Source organism: Larus michahellis, chromosome 1 (assembly GCF_964199755.1).
Source record: "Larus michahellis chromosome 1, bLarMic1.1, whole genome shotgun sequence".
Classification (NCBI taxonomy): domain Eukaryota; kingdom Metazoa; phylum Chordata; class Aves; order Charadriiformes; family Laridae; genus Larus; species Larus michahellis.
The window spans coordinates 128,287,443-128,308,828 of NC_133896.1; the positions used below are offsets into that span (position 1 = coordinate 128,287,443).

At 36.9% G+C, this 21,386-nt stretch overlaps 3 protein-coding genes across 13 annotated transcripts in view; 1 reads left to right on the top strand and 2 right to left on the bottom strand.

Annotated features, from left to right (window-relative positions):
- The window catches only part of CASK (calcium/calmodulin dependent serine protein kinase), a 223,053-nt gene that overhangs the window by 102,437 nt on the left and 99,230 nt on the right, over positions 1-21,386 (top strand). The window lies entirely within an intron of this gene.
- Positions 3,506-20,407, bottom strand: GPR82 (G protein-coupled receptor 82). The gene is made up of 3 exons (XM_074603698.1): positions 20,315-20,407; positions 5,889-5,987; positions 3,506-4,667 (listed from the first exon to the last, which is right to left on the bottom strand). The coding sequence occupies exon 3, from the start codon at positions 4,632-4,634 to the stop codon at positions 3,600-3,602; it is 1,035 nt and encodes a 344-aa protein (XP_074459799.1). The 5' UTR covers positions 4,635-4,667; positions 5,889-5,987; positions 20,315-20,407; the 3' UTR covers positions 3,506-3,599.
- GPR34 (G protein-coupled receptor 34) lies at positions 15,342-20,414 on the bottom strand. Its single transcript, XM_074603682.1, has 2 exons — positions 20,315-20,414; positions 15,342-18,525 (listed from the first exon to the last, which is right to left on the bottom strand). Exon 2 carries the CDS (start codon positions 18,500-18,502, stop codon positions 17,360-17,362), a length of 1,143 nt encoding a protein of 380 aa, XP_074459783.1. The 5' UTR covers positions 18,503-18,525; positions 20,315-20,414; the 3' UTR covers positions 15,342-17,359.

Below are 21,386 nucleotides of genomic sequence, written 5' to 3' on the forward strand. Positions count from 1 at the left end.
GTGTGTGTGTTTATGTAAGTGTACATTCAACTATATAAAAAATAACCAGAATAGAAGCTGTTCTTTAAGACCATCTTCTCTTTCCAATCTTCAAATATCCAAAACAAGAAATTGTTGCATGTTAGTTTCCTTCTACTCTTTTCACTTTGGCATGGAACTTTTTTTATGCTTTCTGGAGACAGTCAGTAATAACTGGTGCTTTTTCTGTATTTTCTGTAAGTTATTAGATCCTTGAGCTCCACTAGCAACTGGAGGATTTTGTGAGGATTTTGTTACATATTAAATTGTTAAGAGGTTATTAAGGCTGCAGAATCAATAGCATAGGTAGAATTAAGGTGTCCTATCTGCCCATGTTTTTCTAAGAAGTAGTTCCTCATTCAATGCAGCAGTTAAGAGGCTCCAAGAATAAAGCTTTCGGTATTTTTTCCTCAGAGTTTCTTCAGGCGGTAATTTCACCCCCCATTTGCGTCCACTCCTGTATATATTCTTCCTGTCTCAAAGTCCCTGTTTCTTGTTTTGTCCTGCCCTTTTCCTAGTGTACTGTTAGCTGACTACTGGCTGTTCAGAGGTGTTTTTGCGGAGAAGTATATTTATGCTGCTTGGCCTACCTGGAGCTCAATACCTACATGCTCTCTAACCAGGTAGTTTCTATATTTGAGTCATTTGCGCAACCAGCCAGAAAACATGTATCTTCTGATCGATGAGCATGCAGTACCAATGCAGCACATTTGACTGGGTTAACCAGAAAGTAGGCAGACACTTGCAGTCTTTTAAACTACTTTGCAAACCTTGTGCTGTGCATATTTGCCTTAGGATTTTGTGTTCCCTGCTATGGAAATTAATTCTTTTATTTTTTATTGTACAATTCACAAGTCACCTGCTAGCTTCTGATTTAGCACCAGGATGTCTAAGCAGTGTAAAAGTTTAGCACGGGTCTGTGTTTTGCTGAAGTATTTCTCTGTCTGTCCCTCATGCCATTCTGTTTTGGGGGATTTTTCCTCCATGAGCTATTCTGTCAAATGCTATACCGATGTATTACTCAATATGTACTTTCTCAAATTGCCTGTACTGCACAAAAGCTTTTCCACTATTTAAAACAAGAAAAAATTTGATGCAATTCAAAAATTTAAAGGTGACGTTATCTTGGAACAGACTACACAGGAAAAAGGTAAAGTATATATCATTTTTTGGTACTGTGCAGAAATGGTGGAATGGGATCTTGCTAAGAATCTATTGCAAAGTTATATTTGATTTGTAGTTCCCAAAGTTTCATACGTTTTCTTACCTTTTTGATAAATGCAGCACTGGGGAACAAGTGGTTGTGGCTAGAAAAGTGGAGAAAGAATGACTTAAACCTATGCTACTGTCAAAAACTCTGTATTTAGAAAAACATCCACAGGCAGGCATGCTGCTGAGATATCCTAATAACTGTATTCACTATAAAATGTATTTATGGAAGGACAGAAGTTAGTGGGTTCTCAGTTTGGGCCTGTGCAAGTTATAAGAACACATTGGTAGTAAACAACTTCGCTCACCTCGACTTTCAGCTACTGATCTAAACCCAGTCATTTAAGTAGTACTGTGTCATCTGGAGGACTTAAACTGCTTGATTCAATCGTGCTGTAGGTACTGGGTCATTGGTTGTGTTGCACAGTCGAACACCCACCCACACAAACCAGCCCTCCCACGCTCAAGGACTGTGTTTGCAGTGCTTTGTAGAATTAGACCCTGAAGCTGCCCACTTCAGGTTTTTCTGTAAGTCATAGGCTAAACATCACGTGGGAATCCTGTGAAAGAAGCAATGACTAAATTCTGTTATCACAGGTAACATTGTATTAAACAAAATACTACATTCCTATGATTTTCTGTCTTTTTCACTTGCATCTTTATTTAATGTCTGCAGAACATGAAGCAGCTGTCAGATGATATGAAGTCTTGGGGTCCTTCCTAGAGAAGACCTAATATCTTGTGTCTACTGGCAGAAGGGTCAGTTTAGTGTACCTGTTGTGGAACTCAGTAATAGTGCTGGGAAGACAGAATTGCTCACTACATTTTGTTTTGAAGTTTTGTGGGAGTGATAGGATTTCTTGGAATACGTAGTATTTTATAGCACTTTTTACACTCAGTAAACTTTTAATCTCAGTTGCAGGGAAGATTGTAGAAGGGAAGAGAGATCATTATGTAATCGTAGAATCACAGAATGGTTCGGGTTGGAAGGGACCTTAAAGACCATCTAGCTCCAACCCCCCTGCCCTGGGCAGGGACACCTCCCACTAGACCAGGCTGCTCAAAGCCCCATCCAGCCTGGCCTTGAACACCTCCAGGAATGGGGTATCCGCAGCTTCTCTGGGCAACCTGTTCCACTGCTTCACCACCCGCACAGTAAAGAATTTCTTTTTAATATTCAATCTAAATCTGCCCTCTTTCAGTTTAAAACCATTATCCCTCATCCTATCAGTATACTCCCTAGGTGAGTACGGTATCCTGAGCACACAATGGCTGTGTATCGATAAGGAAGCTACTGCCTCAGCTGTTGAACGTGACTACCATGGATAAGACGGCAAGAAAAATGATTCCTGACAAAGCTACAGAGCATGTAAAAAAACCATTCTTCTCAAATACTAAGTAAAATCCTAGGCCACCAGAGTTTCTGTTCAGTGAAAACTTTACCCCTGCAGGTTATCCGTCACCATCTAAACTTTCTCTTCAGAGTCATCCTGTTGCAGATGTAATTTCAGTTAACGCTGTGACCATGATAGGAAATGTCAGAGCAGGGAGATAAAGTACTCAAATCTTATATCTGAGATTTCTACTATTTTAGTACAAAGCTGTAGTAAAGCTTTTTCTGTGAAGGCTAAAATTAAAAAAGTGCATAAATTTCTTAACACAGTTTTTTACTCCTAAAAAAATAGTTACTATAGCAAAACCCTAATGTGATGGACATAGCTAAAGTAAATAATGACATTTTTCAGTAACTTTAGAATAAGATGTCATCAAGAACATTTCTTTGTGCGCTGTAGCGTTTCAGCATCTCATGATGCATTCCCCACAAAAGAAAAAAAAATAAGGAATCAACCTTCTAACGAAATACACCTGGAAAAACAAAACACATTTAGTCTTGAATGTGTTTTGTAGCGCGCTCTGCCTGCTTCCTTAAGCCTTTTATACATGGTTCAGCCATTCCAGAGGAAACATCTGTTCAGCCTTTTTTGTAAAGGAAACCCATGTCCATAAACCTGGGACTCTTATCAATGAGAGAAGAGATCTGGGTTCTCAACTTCAGACTAGTTTCTGCCTTCTTCCTTGATTATTCAGGTAGAAAACACTGTCTATAGGTCAAACACAAAATGTCTTTTACATTGCATGGGTAAAGGGGTATTACACAGTTCACTATATAAATTGGTTGGATCCATTTGGATATACACGTATTTATTATGGCTAATGTTGATGTAGCAAGCAAAGATCATTTGAAAACAATATATACAAGTAATATGTTAGCGTTTATTTAAATATTTACCATTTCATATCAGAGTCTGGTTGTAGGTAGTTAAAATGAGTTTATTGTTACTTATATTCTACTAAAATCTTTCCATATTCCTTCACATTTTGGAAGTCTCTTCAGTGAAAATAACAGCGTTACGTTTGTGGTGTTCTGGTGTGGATTTTGTAAACAGACCATACAGACTTTTCTTAAATGTTTTATCTAGCAGAAGGATTATAATTGGATCTACGCTACTTTTAGCAGCAGCAAGACAAGTAAGGAAATTTTTAACTTCCACTAGATAGCTTAACCTTGGACAGTCATTATTTGTAAGCAGTACATAAAAAATTGGCCTAAAAATATGATATGGAAGAAAGCAGATGGTTAATATCATCTGGATGACAAGAATGTTTCTTTTCACTGTACTGTAAATTAGATGCTTTTCTCCTAAACAAGTATTTTTCTGTATTTTACTCAGATGTTTGTTAAGAGAATAGTATGACAACAAAACCGTCATAAAAGATAAAAAAAAACATGCAGTGGCAACAGAAGCTGCAATCCTTGTAGTAAATTCACCAGCTTCTACTCTGATGTTGTAGCATTGGTGATGTCCTTCCATATCCTTTGCCTGGACATTATATGCTATAGCTATTACCGTTATGCAGAGCACAGTAAGCCATATAATGATACACAAATATTTAGCAAATTTTGGCTGGCGAAACTTTTCAAGTACACATCTATAAAAGTTTTCATTAACTGCTTGAGAGTATTGTGTGTCACTGTTTTTCTTCAGTGTTGCATACTGACTTAGAGCAGTCGAACACAAAATTATAATGGTAACATACATACTGACATGCATAATGAGAGTCCCAAGGTGATTTGCTATTCTGCATGTTACAGAGTCATAATTCCATTGGTACCCTCTTGCAAAATAGGCAGCCAGAAAAGGCATTGTGCTACATATAAGTAAATTTGCAGTGACAAGGTTTCCCAGGTAAATGTATTGTGTTCTTTTTGTGGGTGCTTGCTTTGAAAATATCCAGGCAGCAAGAATATTTCCAAAACTTCCTGCAGGAAATAGCAAAGAGTAGATGACTGGTAGAGCTACAGAAGTAGCTAACGATGGCTGAAGAAGACATGTTGAATTTCTCATTTATGCTGGTATTTCTTGAATGAATGGTCAGAGCTGAAACACAATTAAAAGAATTATTCTTCTGTAATGTGCATCTAACATCTCTCTTGTTCTTTGCTCTTATTTTAACCGTTCCTTTATCTCCCCTAGTTTTTTAGTGTTACTAACTGCTTTCTGTCATCTGGGGTTATCATCTTGGGTTTCTATGAAGTTACTGTTTTGGGTGTTCTCTTCCACTGAGATTTTGTGAAGAAACGTTGGCTGATGTTAAACCCCAAAGATTTCATGTGCATAGAATGTAGTAAAACACATGAGGAAACAGAAGGTTCAAGCCAGGGTCTGACGGTAACTTGTGTGGTCTTGGTTTAGTTCACGGTCTTTTGGAACATCTGTAACCTACTTTGGAAACCACTTCAAGGCTATTTTAAGTTAAATAAGCAAAATAAGTGCAAAATATTACTTTAATTGCAGAAATGCAGCAGAGTGTCCTGTACCTCCATTTAAGTACAAATTAAACTGTGTGATGCAGGAATGTGGCTAAATGCATTTATTTTGTGCCAGGGTCTGTATGTAATGCTCCTTTGTTCAGAGCTCTAATCTTAGATGTACATATTGCATAAACAATTCAGTCTGTATTTTTAAACATAAGAAATGGTTGTTGAAAATGGCAATATATTTATTTTTCCAAGTTCAGGTTTCAATCTTTTCTCAATTACCAGACTGAAAATAAGAAATTAAAGCTATATACAGTGACTGCATATAAAAACTGTCATTTCATCTTACTAACTTGTAGTGAGAGAGATTTTATTGGTGTACGGATACTATTCTAGTGAAGTGTATCCTTGTTAGCTTTTGTTCCACATAAAATCATAAGGGAAAGAAAATAAAACATTTCAAACTTTCAGACTGATGATAACTTTTTTTAAAAAAGCTGTAAGCAAACGAACTCAGATACCAAAAAGGATTCTGTGTAGCTATGATAAAAAGCCCAGGCACCAAGTTGGTTAGATAGCAAAAAGTTGTAAACATCATATTTAAAAATTATGCTGTAGGCCATGTTCGACAACTTGCAAATTAAATTACTTTTATAGCTGTTGCATTTTAATGTACGCTAAGTCCCATATGAATTGTTGAATAAAATGCATTATTTTATTACAATGACTTAAATTCACAAAGTAATTGTTGAATTCAGTTCTTTAGAAGTCTAATGATCATTTTTGTGTCGATGCCCAAATCTTGTCAGGTGAAACAAAGAAGTAATAGTTTTAAGCTTACCTATGCAAGTTGCAGGCACCTTCTTTTGCAGAGAGGAAGTTTTTCTGTCTGATGTCCTTTTTATCTCTATTGCTGCACTGAAAAGGCTGATATTTGAATCTGGAAAGTACAGTTAAAAAATATCTCTCTGACATAAGTAGGTTTTCAGAATGTACACTTTTCTTTTACAGTGACAAAAAGCAGCTGGCATTTAAAGTTCAGACAAGAAGATGTTGTCTGTGCAAAAAAGACTTTGAAACTAAGTCAAGATGCAGCTCCATTAGAAAAATAAAAAGAATGAGACAGTGTGGAAGAGTGATTGTAACAGTCTTTTGGTCATGTAGGTATGGCACAGAAACACTTTACAATCCTTTATATAGTGCTTTCCTCTTTTTGGGCGTGGAAGGATCATTACTGTCATTCTCTGTAGGACTGCCCACTTGCCAGAATGAAAAAAAAAAAAAAAGTTGCTATTTTATGCATGAAAAACTTGTATTTTCAATGAGATTGAATTGTTCTTCAGCTCCAAGAGCCACCACAAAGCTGACTGTTCCTGAAGTCCATGTGCAATAATACTGCATCCATGTCTGTCCTCATATGAGTGACCAAATGAACACATCTCATATCTCTAGTCAGGTGATGGATTGTTGTGGAAGCAATTTACAGCTGATGCATTCTAGGCATCAGCTTGGGAAAACTGACTCTGTGTCCAAGAAATAAAGTATTTTATACAAATCATCCAGAAGTGCACACAGGACAGTTTCCCTCCTCCACAGGAAAGGTTTGATCATACATCAGTCAACCTCTGTTTAGCTTTGCAGAATTTGAGAGCTTTGAATTTACTTCTCTCTGATACATCTGCGGTTGTCAGATACGACTTTTCAACAGCTATAAATAAGTTCCTTTATGAGAACAGAGGAGATACCATATAAAAACTTCTGCAATTTTGGTAAGGTTCTTGTTTTGTTAGTTTTGCTTGATATTCAAACAGACTGTGAGAATCAACCTCAATGATCTCCTATAAATTTTATTGTTCAATCTCATTAATTTTATATATATATTATTTTTTTTTTCACTAAAATGATGATCATGTATGCTGGCCTCCTATTTAGACTACATAGTTGATCTCATTTAAGACTAAATGTGAGGGAAACTTGCTATGGATTATTAGTTATTAGTTTGTAATGCTGTAATTAGTTTGCATGTACTTTAATTCTTGTTCCTGTTAGATTTAGTTATACATTGTTTTTATTTTTTCCACTTTTGAATGTATAGTTATATTTAAAATTGTTCTAACAGACAGAGTCTTGTGTTATTTAAATATTTAATAGTTTCTTAAGTAGTCTTAGAGGTCCTTGTTACTGTGTTATTCCATCCAGGTTTACACACAAGAATGTGTATCCTGAAAATTGCTAAGAGGAGACATGCCAAAAAATAGTGTGAGCAATTCCAGTTAGCAGGATGGTTTTTTTATTATTCTTCTTCTTATTATTATTATTTGTTTGATTATTAACTGTAGCCTGTGGTATTTATAATTCAATGGCCATAACTCTAGTTACAGAAAGAGATAATGCTACATTTCTTTCTGAATTATTATATGATAATAGATTATTATAGTGAGTTACAGTCTATCAGACTTCATTTTGGAACTGATTAGTGAGATGAGTAACAAAGGAATGGGATATTATAAGTTTAAAAAATACAGTTACAGTTGGTTCTAAGCTATAGTAAGCACCTCCATTATTCTTTTAGAGGACTATTTCCATTCACCTAACTTATAAATGGCATATTTTATCTAAAATATATTTGATGATATTCAAATGATACATCTTTTATGCAATTCACTCTTAAGTTCCTGATAATGACCTTCACATGCATTCTTCACTTCAATTATTTATATTTTCTGCACTCTTAAACCATGACCACTTTGTAATTTAGACGCGTTACTAGATTTTATATGCCAGTAAGCAGCATATCATAGAATGGTTATGTTGCGTTTTGCCATTGTATGCAGACAACTCATTTTGTGGTCCCAAAGCACAAAACCAGGGTAATTCCCAGTGGTGAAAGGTATTTCAATTAGTCATTTATAACCCATACCTAGCGTGTTATGCAATGTAATCATATATGACAGAGTGATCCACTTGCAGGCTGCCTGGCCTCTTCCTTTCCCCTTTGCGTGCTTGAGATGGAGGCCAAACCAAATGGAGAACTGGACTGTTCCTGCTGCACAGCGGAGTATATAACGTGTTGGCAGCAGTTGCCCCCTGTAGGATGAAAGAAGGCGGCAGCAGCTCAGTTAGCTCTGCCTCCTTTAGTAGTCCTGCTCTCTCTGTGCTGTGGAAGGTCCAAGGTAGGCACTCAGTCTCTGCATCTTGAAGGATGGAAGGCAACTGCTGAGGACAGGGAACAGAAAAGTGCGTGACCCTGGGTATGGCTACTATGGGTGTTGAGGATGAATTGTACTGAATAAATGTATAGCATGCACCAAACATGCAGCAGCCTTTAACTTGAGATTTGATTTCATGTTCATGTCCCTCAAATTGATCTACTCTATGGCATTTAATACCAAGATAAGTTTGTAAGATGCACTAGCTACTACACACATGCAATCCATATTGTCTTTCAAAAAAAACCATTTACCAAGTAGCTTGTGTAGAACTTTGATCTTTGGTGCTTAGTTTTATTGGTGATCTTCCTTCAACATTAAAATTGAAAGCTTTTTTGACTTCATAAACTCTTAAGACAGATGCACTACACGATAGCCATTTTCAGTTGGACGTCTGTATCAGGAGAGTTGTTGCAGAGCACCATTGTTCCTCTCTGCCTGCTCATCAGCTTTCCATGCAGGGGTAGCCCAATGTATACGCAGCTCTTCTCCTGACTTGATATAATGAGAATTTTAGCTATAGTCAGTATATATATTTAATGTTGTAAGAAGTGCTTATCAAGGCAAAATCATCTCAGCTCATGTTTAAATCTACTCGAGTTGGGCACTATGCTGAATCAGTGAAGGTAAAATATTTGGCAGGTTTGAACTGGGTCTGTGTTTGCTGTTGAGTAATGATTTATTTTTACCAGTTTTAGAACTGCCCTTGTGGTTCATCAAAGTAGACCCAGAATGAAGATTCTTATGCTGTTTGATGAAGTACAAGTGTATGCAGTATAACTCTGTGGCATCATCAGGGATAGAGAAATGGGGATATATTGCACTCATAGCTTCAATTCTTTGGTTGTCATAAAATATGCCAAGTTAAGCGTTTCACAGGCTTTGGGTAGTTGTTTTACATAAACAAAACACAAGCCAATGTCTTTTAGGCAGGAAAACTTAGCTTGAGGTTCACAGTACTAACAAAATTAATCTTCCAGCATTTTTATACTTCAGGTCCTTAATGCTAAATACTTTATTTTTTTCCCCAATGACATTCTTTGTGCAGCTTCCAGAGGTCTATTTAAATGTAGATTCTGTTGGCTGCAAGCTGGGGACTTCCTTGCTGATAAAAAACATTTCTGAACCTCCTGACAAAAATGTTCCTGTCTTTTCATCAGATCTTTGATTTGTTGTTGATCGTGCTTATGTTAACGTTTTTGTGGAAGGAGTAGCAAGTATATTTTTATTTCTAAAGCACAGTCATTTATCATAGAATCATAGATGGTTTGGATTGGCAGGGACCTTAAAGGTCATCTAGTTCAAACCCCCCTGCCCTGGGCAGGGACACCTCCCACTAGACCAGGCTGCTCAAAGCCCCATCCAGCCTGGCCTTGAACACTTCCAGGGATGGGGCATCCACAGCTTCCCTGGGCAACCTGTTCCAGTGCCTCACCACCCTCACAGGAAAGAATTTCTTCCTAATATCTAATCTGAATCTCCCCTCTTTCAGTTTAAAACCATTACCCCTCATCCTATCAGTACACTCTCTGATAGAGCCCCTCCCCATCTTTCCTGTAGGCCCCCTTCAGGTACTGGAAGGCTGCTATAAGGTCTCCCCAGAGCCTTCTCTTCTCCAGGCTGAACAACCCCAACTCTCTCAGCCTGTCCTCATAGGAGAGGTGCTCCAGCCCTCTCATCATCTTTGTGGTCCTCCTCTGGACTTGCTCCAAAAGGTCCGTGTCATTCTTATGTTGGGGGCCCCAGAGCTAGATGCAGTACTCCAGGTGGGGTCTCACCAGAGCGGAGTAGAGGTGCAGAAATACCTCCCTTGACCTGCTGGCCATGCTGCTTTTGATGCAGCCCAGGATGAGGTTGGCTTTCTGGGCTGCAAGCACACATTACTACCTCACGTCCAGCTTTCCATCCACCAACACCTCCAAGTCCTTCTCCTCTGGGCTGCTCTCAAGCCATTCTCTGCCCAGCCTGTATTTGTGCTTGGGATTGCCCTGACCCGGGTGCAGGACCTTGCACTTGGCCTGGTTGAACTTCAAGAGGTTCGCACAGGCCCACCTCTCAAGCCTGTCCTGGTCCTTCCCTCCAGTGTGTCAACCGCACCACTCAGTTTGGTGTCATCAGCAAACTTGCTGAGCGTGCACTCAATCCCACTGTCCATGTTGCCAACAAAGATGTTAAACAGTGCTGTCTGTGGTTTTAGAGTTCTAGGAAGAAGCTGGCCTTGCTTTCTAATAAGTGCAAAGATGTACTTACTACCTGTCTCTGTATGCAAACTTAAAGGAAATCGCCATTAAAAGACCCACAATTTACAGACAAAAGAAAGAAAAATTTTGAAGATAGCATGTACCAAAATATATTATTGTGGTATATTTTAAATTATTGATTCAGCTTGTTAAAACATAGGTTTATAAGTAAACCCTAGCTTTTTTTTTCTCCTCATTTTGTTTCTCACTTTGCAGAGCTATATACACAATTAGCCATTTCACTGCCATTCATGTTCTTACTTCTGCATTTCCCACTCTGTGTGGTTTGAATGGTAAGGCTTTTTCCAGCTTCGTCCCTTCCTCCTGGTTATTCTCACAGTCGTGATGTGTGTGAACAACTTCTGTGCAAGGATTTTTCCTACCTATTCACTCTCCAAGCAGTGAATGGTGACAGCTTTGTAGCACCTTCTCCGTTCTCCATTCTCTTGGATTCCACAAAGCCCTCAGTACTTTGGATTTTGTGTAAGGGATGGAAGAAAGGCTGGCAGAAGGTTCCCAGTGCTACACAGAATACATTGAAAATATATTTTGGATTAGTGGGACATTATCAATGGGTTCTTTGTACGCTTTATTTGTACTGTGCAACACAACTCCCTTCTCTCCACCTTGATTCTGTGCTTTTAGTGAGCATCAAACTAAAGTGTCCATATGTGAATTTTCCAGTTCCAGAAATAGTGTGACTCTCACTTGTTTATCAGTGATATGAGTTGCACTCCTCTTTTATGGTTTCGTTGACTGATGTGGGGGAAGTTGTTGTGGTGGTATGCTCTTCCCCTTTTGCCCCCCCACCCCCGGGTCCTGCTCAAGCCATAATCATCAGTGGGAGTTCTGATGAGTTGCACCTGGACTTTGGGGGATGGCTGGCAACACAGCCAAAACACTGTCTGGAGTGGGGACCTAGATATTTTGTTCCCATGCGAATATGACTATAGGTCAATTCCCTTACTCCATAAATAGTGGACAGCCCAAGAGCCCTTTGAGCTCTCCTGCACGCAGCAGGCTGCATGCCAGGATCTCCCCTTGAGTAGGGACACTCACTTAAGGTTCTTCTCCTCGAGGCTGGGAGGTTCCTTGCCACAACAGATTCTTGGTAAGTGAATGATAGCATGCTAAACATTGAAATCTTAGCTAAGTGATATAAAGGATTGATTGCACATACATAATCCTTTAGACATAAACCGTTGACCAAGTCTGGCACTAGGATTGGATCCAGCCGCACCTAGACTCCTCTCTGAGAAGGAGTTTAGAAAGCAGGGGGGTCCTTTCTGAACCTCATGACTCAACGGAAGGTTCTCCCTGAGAGCTTGTCTGACTCTGGCCTCTATGCAGTAAATAATCAAGTGTACCTTGACATTGAATCTTGTAAAACACTGTTGCATTCACTACTACTTTTTTAAATCACTGTTTTATATTAATAAATATTTCAGTACTTCTCTCTTATGAGTGAAGTTAATCACTACGTGTGCGACAGTTGTTCAATTGAATTTTTCCATGTTTTGTTATCAAAGCAATTTATATTTGTCTGTCCTCATGAAAAATACTGATTTGCAGGTTAAAACCGTAATTACAGTTAATTTCAGTGTGAAAATGAAAGTTGATGTTGTGGTTTAACCCTGGTAGGCAGGTAAGCCCCAAAGAGCCGCTTGCTGACTCCCCCAAGTGGGATGGGGAAGCGAATAGGAAGGGTAAAAGTGCGAAAACTTGTTTATGATTTCTGTCTCTTTCCCCTCCTGTTCTTGTGGCTACTCTGCTGCAGAATAGGCTGCTGCTTCTAATGCTCCCTCCTGCTCCCTCTAACATCCTCTGGTCACATCTGTCATTATCTCGAACCCTTTGAGCCCCATGTTGGGTGCCAAAAAGTGGTGTTGTGCCCAGTAGGCAGCTGAGCCCCACACAGCCACTGACTTACTCTCCCTCCAGTGGACTGGGGGGGAGAATTGGTAGGGCAAGAGTGAGAAAACTCATGGTTTGAGTTGAAGAGAGTTTAATAAGTTTAAAGAAAAGACAGAAAAAGAAAAACAAAACAAAAACAAGTGATGGAAAAAAAAAACCCAGTTGCTCATCACCAGCTGACTGAAGCCCAGGCAGTTCCTGAGAAATGACAGCCCTGGCAAACTTCCTCCCCAGATTTTATTGCTAAGCACGAGGTCCTGTGCTATGGGTTAGCCCTCTGGTTGGTTGGGGTCAGCTGTCCCAGCTGTGTCCCCTCCCAATTTCTTGTGCATCCCCAGCCTACTCACTGGTGGGGCAGCGTGAGAAGCAGAAAAGGCCTTGACTTGATGCTGTGTGAGGACTGTTCCATGATAACTAAAACATCCTTGTGTTATTGACACTGTTTTCATCACAAATCCAAAACATAGCCCCATACAAGCTACTGTGAAGAAATATAACTTCTATCCCAGCCAAAAGAAGTACCGCTGTTTACTCAAAGAAGGTACGCTTTGATATATTTGTGATTCAAGTTATAAACTTGTATCTGGCAAACAGTTTTGTTTCTTGGTTTGTGTTTTCTGTTTGTTTTAAGGAATATCTGTATGACGATGTAGCTATTAATGTATTTGTCAAGTCTAAAAGGTATAGAATAGCATGTATACTTTATATGCATTTTGTAACTAGTATTTATTCTAATGAAGAATATGCGCTCCTTCTTACGTAGTAAAAAAGAGGTGACATTTTGGTGCACCAGCTAAAATTTGCGGATGCGTTGTAGAATTGAATAAAGAAGGAAAACGAGGTTCATGGGGGTTATGTGGAGATGTGCATTGAGTTAGCCTCCACTTACAGGAAGAACAACAAATAGAATGATTTTCATGTTGAAATTCAGCTGAAGATTCAATTAATTGCTATAGTTGGCCCTTAAGAAGCACTGCTAAGACAAGAAGTAAGAGATACTATTAAAGTGACTAATTATATGATCATTTGACATGTCACAGTGTCGCTTTCATCAGACTTCCCAAGATGTTTCAGGACTGTTTGCTCTTCAGTAATGCTGGTTTGCAGAGCCTGGCATTTTCCCTTAAATTTGGGAAAATTAATTGCAGAAAAAAGTACGTAAGGATTAAATATTTTTAAAAAATAGTAAAGATACCTGCTTTCGGTTTTTGGTCAGTAGTAATTGTTTCCTACATGACAGTGCTGTCTAGTTTCAGATCCCTTTCTGAACCAGTTTATACATCTGGCTTTTAACATCTTGAAGCACTGATTTACATAGTTGTGGAAATCCATAAGTATTTTCACTTGTCTGGTTGCTTTTTGGGGTTATTTTTTTGATCTAACTGCTACTCCCTTAATTGTCACACTCTGACAAAGGTCATATAGTCATACCTGTTCCCCTTTTCTGTGCCATACCTGCTGTTATAGACTTTTGCTTGCTTTCAGATTTTCATTTCAGAGCTGAGGAGTTGATTTATTTAATGTAGTCTGTATAGAATCTGTATCATCTAAATTATACAGTAGCACAAGGATGACTTCTCAGGTTTTTTCCTCCTAATTTTAACAGTCTGTTTGCTTTTTATTGCTATTGAGTAGAGAGTTATACCTTGAATTTTTTTTAGGTTTGACTGCCCTCTTTGAAAACTTTGTCATCTCCTTACTGTCATTCTAGGTTGTTAAACATGTTTGTAAATGTACCTATTTTCAGATTTTTGAGGAATATAATGAAGGAAAAAGACTATGTATTTTTAAGCTTGCTTTCTGATTTTTAACCAGTTCTAAAATGAGAATTAATATCTAACATCCTAGGGTTTCTTAGAGCCTTTATTAAGTGACCTTGCTGAAGTCCGAGTCCACCTCATCACCTTTATCTCAGTGCTTCTCAGCTCCAGAGAACTCCTTTGTTATTAATATTCTGGTACGTGGTTTCCCTCAAACAAATCTATTCACTTTTCCCTAGGATACCTTATACACTCAAGCTTGCCTAATTTTGTCTTTATAGGTGCTATGGATTTCCCTAATACAAACATTAGACTATAGCTCCTGAAATCACTTTAAAAGATTTAGGTCATATTTGCTGCTTGTGTACAGAGGCTGGTTTAAGTGATAGGTTATCCTGTATTGAAATGCTTTTGAAACATTTTAATGTGTAGCATGTACTCCTGGGAAAGTGTTACTCTTCAATATTTCTTAAAAAATGTTTTTTTCTGAAGCCTTGTCTGTTGATAACGTACATGGCTTCCTTGGTTCTCTACAATCTGTAAAGAATGGCCGTCGCGTATAACACATCTGATCAATGCCAATAGGTATGGGTGTTTAAGGCGTTCCTCTTGAAGAAAATACTGACTACATTTCACTGTTAAAATTATTTAAAACAAAAAAGCCCATGTAATACTATCCACATGATGGACCAGAATCTTGAACTTTTTCTGCAAGACTACTTGCCTGTTGTTCTTGTATGTATTTAGTTGCTTGCAGAATAATGTTACAGTAACCAAGTAAACATTACATAATTTACCGCAAGTATGCCCAGAATACTAAGGTCTGGTTTTTGTCATGTGGGACACATTTCTATTTGCATTTGGCTTTAAAAGTCAACTTCATTTGTAGCATTGAAGTCCTGTACTATTACTTGATCTGCTGAAGAGATCTGAGTCTAGTTTTGCAATCATGCTGTGTCCATGAATTGCAATCCTTGTAAATGAAAATTCTGGTTTGAACGGAACACTCTCTTCAAAAGAATTTTAGAATTCAAATTTTTTTCAAGTTTTACCATGTCATTTGTGTCCTGTCCCGTGTTCCCCACCCCGCCCCAGCCTGGTGATCAGTGTCATCAATCAACTGCTCACCGTAGAATAAATATAGGCAAAGAAAGAATGATGAAATAATGTATATAAACCATATATAATGATGGTTTATAAACTCGAGTAGATTTTCCAGAGTTCATGTAACTTTCTATAACTACTGTAGCGCATAGAATTGCAGAGGACAAGCAATATGCTATTTCTTGCACTATACAAATATAGAGCCAAGACAGTTCTTGCGTCAGTGTACATATAATAGGATGACAAGATGATAGATAAAAGATCGTGAAAAAATATAACACAATTATTGTGAGAATCAATCAGAAAGGATTGTAAAAATATCTTAATTGTATGCTGAAATGTTTAAGGAAAAATACAGTTAACATCGCACTTCTATGAAAATTACATGTTTGTAGGAATCAATCTCTCTCTTGAAGATTAAGAAATCCCATCCTTTTTCATTAAAAATTAAAAAAAAAAAAAAAAACAAACCAAAAAACAAACCAAGAAACAAACACTGTCTAGTCATTGTCATTTGTTTAACATGTTTACACCCAGTTTCACCAAACCTGAATGAAGTAAAATCACATGAAAGTAAACCAGGTGCATATCTAGCAGAGGTGAAGTGTTTATGTTTACTTTGTTCAATAGGAGTTTTATGTGTAGCTTCTGTAAAATGAGAGTATTGTACAGAATTAGTAAAAATCCACAGATTGATACAAATTTGGCATAAAATTCACACGATCCATCAGCGAAGTTACTGCTAGATGTGTTAAACCCAACATCTTTACACCAGCTTACTTGAGCAATATTGCTTGTATGTGTGCAGGATAATAAATCCTTATTTTATGGACCTTAACAGCTAGCTTCTAATTCATTCACCTTTCTGGCCTGACATGCCAGACATTTAAGTTGTTCTGGGCATAACTGCATCTTTACTTATATTTGGGTCTAACAACCCCCACCTTCAGCCCCGCTTTTTTTTAAACAATGTTACAGTTTGAAATTTTTGTTTGTGCCTAAACACGTAAACCAGTTTGGTTTTAATCTGACAATATGGTTGTATCGATGGGATGTTGCTGTTACATTGTTATTTACATAGCATCAGCAATTATCAAGATTATTTTAATCACATGAAAAGAGAAGGTCTGTGCCAGGGAGGAAGCGTGCAGCTGAAATGTGTGGCTTTAGAAATCTGTAAGTAGACCAGTGACTGAGCCTGAGCAAAGATCAGAGCTGATGAATCAGGTGTTCATGAGTGCTAATTTTTCTGTTCTGCTCTATATATTCGGTTCTGTGAGTTTATTTTCCTTGTTGAACTACTTTGTGTAGCTGCAGTCACCAAATTCGTCAGAGTTTGAAGGAAACCTTAGGTAACTGAAAACACCGATATGTCATCTCTCCTTTAATTTCTAGTTTCCAAAGCCATTGCTTAGTTTTCCTCAGGTGTTCGACCTTGACATTCATTAAAGTGTTGAAAATATATTAAGGTGCTTAGGAGGCTTTTAATACTTTAATTTTGCTGTTTAATAAAACAAAGTGTATCTTTTGTAATTATAACTGAATTAATGGCAGTAATATTCTTCACCTCATTTTTAAGCCACATATGTTGCTAAAATCTCAAATATTTTCTTGGAAAAAATACTTCTATAAATGTAGTTAAAATGCTGCTCGCTTTGAAACCTGTTGAAATGGAGAAATACATAAAATCTGTAATGGTTTTAAAATAGCTCTTTCAAATAGGACACAATTTACATTTTGCAAAATTCATCTATTATTTATATACACAAGTTGGTAATATTAATGTCTATACACAAGATTCCTTAAACAGGTTCAAACCACTTAGTGGAAATTTCCTTAAAGAGTTAGTGTTCTAGTTTAGTCCAGCAGATGATGTCTGGAACTTTCTATTTTGTTTTCTTGGATAAACAAGAGCGAAATACTTCTGAAAAGTTACTTCTCATTTTCACAAACAGAAGTAAGACTTCTCATTTTTTAACAGGCAGAAAGAGGCAGGATTAGTAGCTGTACAGTACTGCATTTGGTACATCTTAAATTGATATCCTGGAATGACAGAGAGAAGCTAATATCCATTCATTTAAACAATCAAATCAGAGACTTCTTCTTTAAAGAACTTGAGTGGGGAGTAGTAGTCGATAATCGCTCTTGTGTATATTGTCCAAGTTTTATTTCTGAAGTGCTTTCCAGGGCTAGGCCTGAATCTCCATGAAGTCTTCTGCAAATAAGTTGGAATACAGTCTTACGGACACTTCTGGACATTAGAAAATACATAACTGGGTCTAAACAGCTGTTAAAAGATGAAAATATGAGCATCACCTCATTGCATTTGTGAATGATTTCCTTCCAATAACAAGATGGATTTTGTAACTGTGATGTAATGTAGGCAAACCGGAACATATGGTAAGGAACAAAACAGATGGTGAAAATAATGAGTACAATGAAGGAATTCCTTGCTGTCTGGGTGTATTTTCCTGCGTTGGGAAAATGTGCTCTTTTCTTCGAAATTTTCAGAAGGTTCTTGGCAATTTTAACATACGAGAGTATCAAAAGAAAAAAAACTATCCAAAAAATTAGTACAATAATATAATTTAAAATTGCTTCTGTCTTTGCATTCTGTTTATTTCGGTAATGAAAGCACATAGTAGAATTGCTGTCCTGACTCTTAAAGAAAGATGGTGCAACTACTATTATAAATCCTGTTAGCGCAATTGCCCACACCATGCAACAAATCTGTATACTTCGTGTAGTAGTTAACATTTTAGGACGCTTCACAGACTTATTTATTTTTATATAACGATCTAGACTAATTAGTCCCAACAGTACTATGCTAATATACATGTTCATATAAAATAGAGTTCCTACAATCTTGCATAAAATCAGTCCAAACATCCAGGTGTTCTTGGTAACATGATAGAGTATTCGGAAGGGAAGACAGAAGATCAGCAGAAGGTCTGCAATGGCTACGTTTAGCAAGTAAACTTGGATAGAATTCCTTTTCTGATGAATGCATAGGAAAGCAAACAGGGCTATAATATTTCCAACCAATCCAACAACAAAAATAATGGAGTAAAAAACTATTAAAGCAAGTGACAGTGAGTTGTCATCTAAGGGACAACTGGCATTGTTTTGAATTTCCGAGGCATTTATGGCTAGGTTAGTTTGGTTACTCCAGAAGATTTCCTTGTGTGGCAGAATGGTCAGTAAATCAGCTGAAGCTGCAGCCATCATTTGTGAGGATTTTTTTAGCTGTTCTGTAGGGATGCAAAGAGAAATTTTAATAATTGGATCGCCATGGGACCGTTTTCTCATGTTTGTTTGCTTTATTGCATACAGTCTTATGTGATTAAAAACATAAGAGGAAGTAACTGAAAAAAAGTAAAGGCACCGAAGTATTGCCGTAGCTGACTAGAAGAAGGACTGTTAGCCAGATATCATGATACAACGTAAGTCTAGACTAATTGGTTCCCTGTTTTTCTTCATGTGAAGTAGAAAAGAACAGATGGTACAGAGCACTCACACAGATAACTATTTTTATAATTACATCTTTATTACTGCCTTGTATTGTTTTAAAAATCAACTATTAAGTTTTGCTGCAAATTTTAGAATTTAAATTCTTTGTTTTATCTAGAAGTACAATTTTTTTTTTTAAGTTCTGATGTTAGGGTTAGACTTTCTGACACAGGAAACTTTTTAATTAAGATGCAAAAGAGGGTAGGCATAGCTAAGTGAAGTATTCTCAATGTTGATACAAAGTATGTAGACACATATCAAAATAATTCTAAACACATTAGTATTCATTTTAAATAAATACCCAGGATCTTTTGCATGCAAGTCACTAAGTTTACAATTAGAAAAGCAATTGTCAATTAATATTTATTTTGCTGTGTAATCTGTTAAAAGTAACATTGGGAGTCAGTACTATTACAGTAGCTTGTTTCAAATAATTTATATCTGCATGTAAATGTAGGTATTTCCCTTTTCTTGACTGTTCAAAAATCAATATTATGCAAAGAAACTAATATTAGCTGGAAACCACATTAATGCAGCAACAGATTGTTTTCACATCTTCCTTGTTCTCATTGGTTTTCTTGTTTTCATGTCAAAGTTTTTAATTTTGCTAACCTTATTTTTGACCAGGAAGGTGCAATCTGGAAGATAAAAGTCAGCTTTGACCAAAGAAGAAAAACCAAACAAGCATGTGGTTAGGAGCGTAGAATCACAATGAGCTGTTTAGAGAGGTGCTTAAGGCTGATTAGTAATGATACAACTTTTGTCCTTGATTTGTATGCCATAGTGTTAAAAGATTCCATAAATAAGCTTATTTAGATTTTATTTTTTTTATTAAACGGGGCAATGTTTTTTCCCCTAATCTCACAAATTGGTTTTGGTACTTGGAATTTAGTGCTAACAAGAAAAAAAAACAAAATTTGCATGCTGGGTCTTCACAATGCAAATTTAGATTTAAACGTAATACAGCTACAGCAGTGAAAATGGTGGCATTTTAGGTAAAATTTTTAATATGAACTAATGTACATATAGAACCTGAATTATAGAGAGGACAGTCTAAAATATTTTAACATCCAACATTGGCTGATCTTACAATTGCATTTAATTTGTATGATAAGTTAGCGGTTTAAAAAATATTTCTGGTTTCATATTTGGCATTTCATATTGTCAGTGCAAGAACTAATTTTAAAAGTTTGTTTAAAAAAATGATGCTCTCAAATACATCTTGAAACCCATCTACTACTGTAATTTCTTGTTTGTGTTGCTTTTCTATAAAAGTGCTTGACATCATGACTTGCATAAGGAGTGACAAGTTTTAGGTCAATGAGAGAGAAAAACTAATTACACTGCAGATACATTAGAAACATAACTTTTAGCTGTCATAAATTTTGTCATCTGTAAGCAAGCAGGCATGCTTAAACATAGGTATATTTAATTAAGAAAGGGATTAAAGGTCAGTAGTACCTTTGCAGTTAAGAGAAATTTTAATAAAATTCAGTTTATTATAGCTTAAATATAAAAGAAGCCACTTACCATTTATATATTAGGAACTTCTGCTGATTTTCAAAAACTGCTGGTGAAGACAGGGAGGAGTAACATGTAAGTCCTCTTGTTAGAAAGCTAAGGCACCAGCTTCTCTATGAAAGTGATGTGAATCAGCTGACACAGTACAAATAGCAACAAGAGGAAGTTTAACTAGTGTTGCAACTTTTTTTTTAAAAAAGATATTTTAACTAGCAAAAGTGTCTGTTGAAAAGATCAATTTTGCTGTTGATTTGTGCCTTTGTGGGAGAGGGTTCTATAATAAAGTTTTCTCTGAGCTTCGTTGTGAATTGGCGATCTGGATTTTTTCTCAGAAACTTCTGTTTCTGGTGAGCGGTGTCAGTGGCTTCCTTTTTGGATGACAATTATGGTGGTACAGCCTGTCTTCTTTTTAATACTGTCATGGAAATAGTATCACTTTTCAAATGTAGGGTAAAGAGAAATCAACACCACAGTGAAAGGGTACATTTTGCTTATGTTGGTGTAGTTCTCTCATCTACCTTCTTCCTTGCCTGGGGTTAGAAATTTGAGGTTGATCTTTTTCACTCGAAATTACAGCGAAGAGAGAATGTGACAGTGCCCGAAGTGTGCATCTTAACAATTTCAATAAGGCAGAAGTGAAATACAATATGCAGAGATAATACCACCTGGTAATACTATTTTAAATAAGAGGTAAGGGATTGAAAATTACATTCATAAATTGCAAATTTCAAAATGGATTCTGGAAGTCCTGATATAAGGTAGCGATCATCTCAAGAACATTGTCTTGGCTTAGTATTCTCCTTAGCATTTGAAATGAGAATACCCATGTTAACTTTCTTAATATATCATCTGTTTAAGAATCAAACTTTTATATGGGATTCTGCAGATTTCTGCTAGAATTGTAAAGAGGCTATGCATTCTTACTTGAAGCCGCTTGTTGTTGTAAAATTGAAACTTTTTTAAAGGAAACATGGGTGGTTACAGATTATGACTTTACAGGTAGTCAGATTGAGTTTGTAGCTCTGTGCATGATTTTGAGTTCCTAGTTTCGTAATTTAAGTGGTAATGTATTTTTAAGAAG